This window comes from Pteropus vampyrus, unplaced genomic scaffold, assembly GCF_000151845.1.
Source record: "Pteropus vampyrus isolate Shadow unplaced genomic scaffold, Pvam_2.0 Scaffold276, whole genome shotgun sequence".
Lineage (NCBI taxonomy): Eukaryota > Metazoa > Chordata > Mammalia > Chiroptera > Pteropodidae > Pteropus > Pteropus vampyrus.
Genome location: NW_011889057.1, coordinates 1,179,209 through 1,182,286, shown reverse-complemented (window position 1 = coordinate 1,182,286; position 3,078 = coordinate 1,179,209). Strand labels below are relative to the sequence as shown.

Sequence of the window (3,078 nt, the reverse complement as noted above, 5' to 3'; positions counted from 1 at the left end):
ATTCTGCCTACACCCTGTGTGTTCAAGAATGGTTCCACGGAGACCTTGGTATGTAGAGGCTCTGCGTTCAGTCCTGGAGGCAGCTTCCTGGAAGTAATTCTCCATGCCGTGGCCTTCGCGGCCACAGTTTCCTTCTGAGACTTATCTGCCACGCTCTAGTTATATCAGATCACACTTCCCTATCTCCGTGACTCGGCCTCCCATAGTCCTTCTTGAAGGCCGAGACCCGACGCACTTCATCTCCCACATCCAGATCCGACTACCGCAGCTTCTAAGGCCCAGCTCCGGGGGTGCCTACTCAGAAGCTTTGCCTCCTCTAAACTCCCACTGCACTCTCTTCACTTAGTGTCTTCTGCCTTGTCCCTGACTACAAGCTTCGCCTCCCCCACTAGACTCTCAAATATCTGAGGACAAGATCTGCATCTGACTTTCACTTATATGTGGAATCTAAAACCCAAAATAAATGAACACACAAAACAGGAACAAACTCAAAGATACAGAGAACTAATTGGCAGTCACCAGTTGGGAGATAGTTTGGGAGGATGGGTGGAAAAGTGAAAAGGATTAAGAAGTATGAATTGCCAATTATAAAAATTACTCACTAATATAATATTATGTGTTGACTGTAATTAAAAAATAAATTTTTTTAAAAATCTGCATCTGACCTCTCTCCTGAAACATCCAGGACTTGATAGGGTCCCTGGTACATATAGGGTAAGTGCTCAATGAAGATTTGCTGAGTAAACGAGAGAGTGGGTGAGCGAAAACCAGGGCAAGAAAGGCCACCTGCATGACAGGGAAGCCCCGCCCCCACCAGCCCCACCCTCCCCAAGCCTCACCTTCCACATGAGCAGCACCAGCAGCGCCAACACCAGCAGCCCAGCCAGTACAGCCAGGAGGATAACCCACCAGGGGACTCCCTCTGCCACCACAGCCACCGGGTCCAAGTATACCATCACTGGAATCTGGAGAAGCGAGGGATTCATGGAACAGGGGTGGGGCGATAGGAGAGAAGAGTTCCCCCACCCCCAACTCCCAGCTCTGCGGCTCACCACTGTTGAGGCATCTCTGAGCACCAAGTTCTTGATTGAAGACTTCACAGTGATGTTGGCACGGACAATCACTTCCAGAGACTTCACAGCTGAGTACTCCTAAAGGAGCAGGGAAGGAAACCCTCCTCCTAAGTGCCCCCTGTTCCCTCATTTCCCACGAGCTCCTGAAATTATAAATGGAATGGTGCCCAACACAGAGCGTATTTCTGCCCATCTTGGATTAAGCATGTGCTGCATTTGGACAGGCAGGAGGTTGAAGGAGAAGTGAGTCCCAGAGGGGCTACTGAAGAGGAAGACACCCAGCCCATCACCCCAGCAGTGCTCTGACCTCCAGGAAGGTGCTGTTCCAGAGGCGACCCCAGACATGCAGCACAGCCGCACGGTCAAAGCTGTAGAGTGGGCAACTGAATATTATGCAGTTGGCTGTGTTCCGGGCACAGTCCTGGGGACAAGAACAGGCAGGGCTCTGAGCTGTGAAGCCTGCCCAGGGCCCAGCACCCTTATAAACATGGACACACAGACACAGAGACTGCCTGGAGAATTTATTCATACCTCCATGAGCCCCTACATCTTGGACCTCCTTTTCCCCCTTTCTCACTCATATTTCTCCCATTTTCCTTAACTGGCTTCAAACTCCTCCTCCTCCAGGAAGTCTTCCCGAACTGACCTTGTGGTCCAAAACAGTGGCCTACTCTAAATCTGGGCTATTTGGCTTTGAAATGCATGGAGAGCAAGGAGAAGGTCTCTTACTAGAAAGCAGCAGAGTAGCTTCCCCAGTTCATGCTGATGTTACCCAATGTTGGTCCCATTATTGAGCACCTACTACCTGCAAACACTTATCTCATTTAGCTTCATAATTGTCCTACAAGGTACATATTATTGCCATCTTCATTCTTCAAACTAGAAAATTAAAGTTTAAAGAGGCCAGGTGACCTGCCTCAGGTCAAACAGCTAGCAAATCCAGTAAGTGGAGTAGCAGATATTTGAACCCAGGCCATATTTGGCAAAGCCACACTCCTACACTAAGCCCAAACTCATTAAAGGAGGATGAGTCTGCCCAGGGAGCTGATGGAGAGACAGGGGGCTAGGGCCCCGTTCCTTCCAGGCCTGACCTAAACTCATTTGGCCCAATCTCATCTAACAGCCCATTTGCCTAAAAACTGTGTCATATTGATCACACTTCATATACAGAAGAACCGCTTTTAGAGTGATTGAATTCTGTGAGTCATCTTTTATTTTGCCACTTTTGAGCAAATCAAGAACTCTTGGTCGATTCGTCTAAAAGCAAGGTCTTCTGCCTTAATTTTAAGTGAAAGAATCAATTGCAAAGTTTTTAGTAAGAAGGCTTGCCTTTCAGGGGAAATCAGTCACATGGAGAAGGCAAGACTATCCATACAATAGGGAAACAGTGATTGTGCACGTTCACACTGACTACCCCCAGGCACCTTAGTTTGCCTGTTCTCAGGGGAGCAGAGAAACCGATTGCCCCCAGGAGGGAGAGGGTAAGACAGTAGAGCTCTCTCCCAGGCAGATGACACCAGAGCTGACCCCAGTCCCCTTCAGTCTCTTTGACTTCTTGCCTCTGTTATTCTGTTATATCCACACATCCATACCTGGGTTTCACCTCCTGGCAACCAGCCATATACCCTCCCCCAATCTATGTCCTTCCACACTCTCATTGCCGGTGTCATTCTCAAGGGAAGAGTACGGAGTATGTGCCAATTTGCTCCATAAATCCACTTAAAGAACAAAACTATGTGAAACTAGCAGAAAAAAGGGAGGCAAAACTGCTCAAAAGGGGTAGCCTTAATGAATCACACATAATACGCTATAATTTTAATTATTAGAACTTTTAAAAACTTAAAATGTTTTTGACATTGTAAAACTCAAGCAGGTTTTTTTACACAAATGCTTTTTTGTCCTAAAAGTGTTAAAAAGAGTAACAAACATCTCGAAGATGGCTAAAACCATCCCACCCCTATAAAATGTCATCTTTCATATACATGTGAGGAAGATTGAATGCACA

General features: G+C 47.1%; 1 protein-coding gene across 7 annotated transcripts in view; it reads right to left on the bottom strand.

Moving 5' to 3' along the window:
- The window catches only part of ITGA7 (integrin subunit alpha 7), a 28,914-nt gene that overhangs the window by 9,483 nt on the left and 16,353 nt on the right, over nt 1-3,078 (bottom strand). For all 7 annotated transcript variants that reach the window (XM_011375734.2, XM_011375736.2, XM_011375738.2 and 4 more), the window contains 3 exons: nt 1,381-1,494; nt 1,053-1,151; nt 840-965 (listed from right to left, as the gene is read on the bottom strand). In XM_011375734.2, coding sequence (XP_011374036.1) covers nt 840-965; nt 1,053-1,151; nt 1,381-1,494 — 339 coding nt within the window. The remainder of the gene's footprint in view (nt 1-839; nt 966-1,052; nt 1,152-1,380; nt 1,495-3,078) is intronic.